Source organism: Anarrhichthys ocellatus, unplaced genomic scaffold (genome assembly GCF_004355925.1).
Source record: "Anarrhichthys ocellatus isolate YVR2014 unplaced genomic scaffold, GSC_Weel_1.0 scaffold10696, whole genome shotgun sequence".
Lineage (NCBI taxonomy): Eukaryota > Metazoa > Chordata > Actinopteri > Perciformes > Anarhichadidae > Anarrhichthys > Anarrhichthys ocellatus.
Window position 1 is genome coordinate 1 of NW_022290670.1, and position 1,032 is coordinate 1,032.

At 55.8% G+C, this 1,032-nt stretch overlaps 1 protein-coding gene across 1 annotated transcript; it reads right to left on the reverse strand.

Annotated features, from left to right (window-relative positions):
• Positions 1–223: 223 nt before the first annotated feature.
• LOC116381008 (transcription factor HES-5-like) lies at positions 224–1,021 on the reverse strand. The gene is made up of 2 exons (XM_031842803.1): positions 962–1,021; positions 224–875 (listed from the first exon to the last, which is right to left on the reverse strand). The coding sequence occupies exons 1-2, from the start codon at positions 986–988 to the stop codon at positions 477–479; spliced, it is 426 nt and encodes a 141-aa protein (XP_031698663.1). The 5' UTR covers positions 989–1,021; the 3' UTR covers positions 224–476.
• Between the last annotated feature and the right edge of the window lie 11 nt (positions 1,022–1,032).

Genomic DNA, 1,032 nt, shown 5'->3' on the forward strand with positions numbered 1-1,032 from the left:
CGTTCACATGACGACACATGACGAAACATGAAGACACATGACAACACTGTTCACATGACGACATACGACGACACATGACAACACATGACGACACATGACAACACTGTTCACATGACGACACATGACGACACATGACAACACATGACCCCACATGACGACACATGACGACACATGACCCCACATGACGACACATGACGACACATGACGACACGGTTCACATGACGACACCGTTCACATGACGACACCGTTCACATGACGACACCGTATGACGACATATGACGACACTGTCTCTACAAAACAGTCCTCACAGGAAAACAGGAGGATTAAAAAAGTGCGTCAACGGAGCACAAACTGATCGTCTTTCTTTCCTTCAATATGAAGACATCTTTAAAAAGTCTCCAGAATTAAAGAGGAGGAAACGATGAAGCTCAGTCTCCTACGGGGGCTTTGATGATCCGGGTGTTGATCCAGCTCCACTACCAGGGCCTCCACACCGCCCTGTCGGTGCCGGGCGGCGGCGGCTTCGCTGCAGCCTGGACGTGGCTGTGCGTGGAGAGGGCCGGTGCGTCATGCGTGTACCAGAGACGCAGTGGAGGTGTCGCCTCCTCCGGGGAGCCGGTGGAGAGGAAGTGCAGCGTGTCCTCCCAGCAGCGGGAGTAGCCGTCACCGTGGGCCGCCACGTGATCGACCGAGACCCGAGGACGCAGCCTCAGCTGCCGCTTCAGGAACCCCACCGTCATCTCCAGGACGTCGGCCTTCTCCAGCTTGGCGTTGGGGTCCCGCTCGTGGAACTCCTCCTCCAGCAGAACCTTGAGCTGCTCGATGCAGCCGTTGATGCGATCTCTGCGCATCTTCTCCACCGCCGGCTTCCTCAGCTGTTAGGGGGGACAGAACAATGAGGGAGGGGGAGCTGGGTCAGAAGAGCCGCAGAGAGAAGGAACAAAAGAGAAGCAGGACTTACTTTGTGTCTGTCTCTGGTGGACGGCATTGAGATGGGAGAGTCTCTGGTGTTGCTCGGAGCCATTTGTTGGT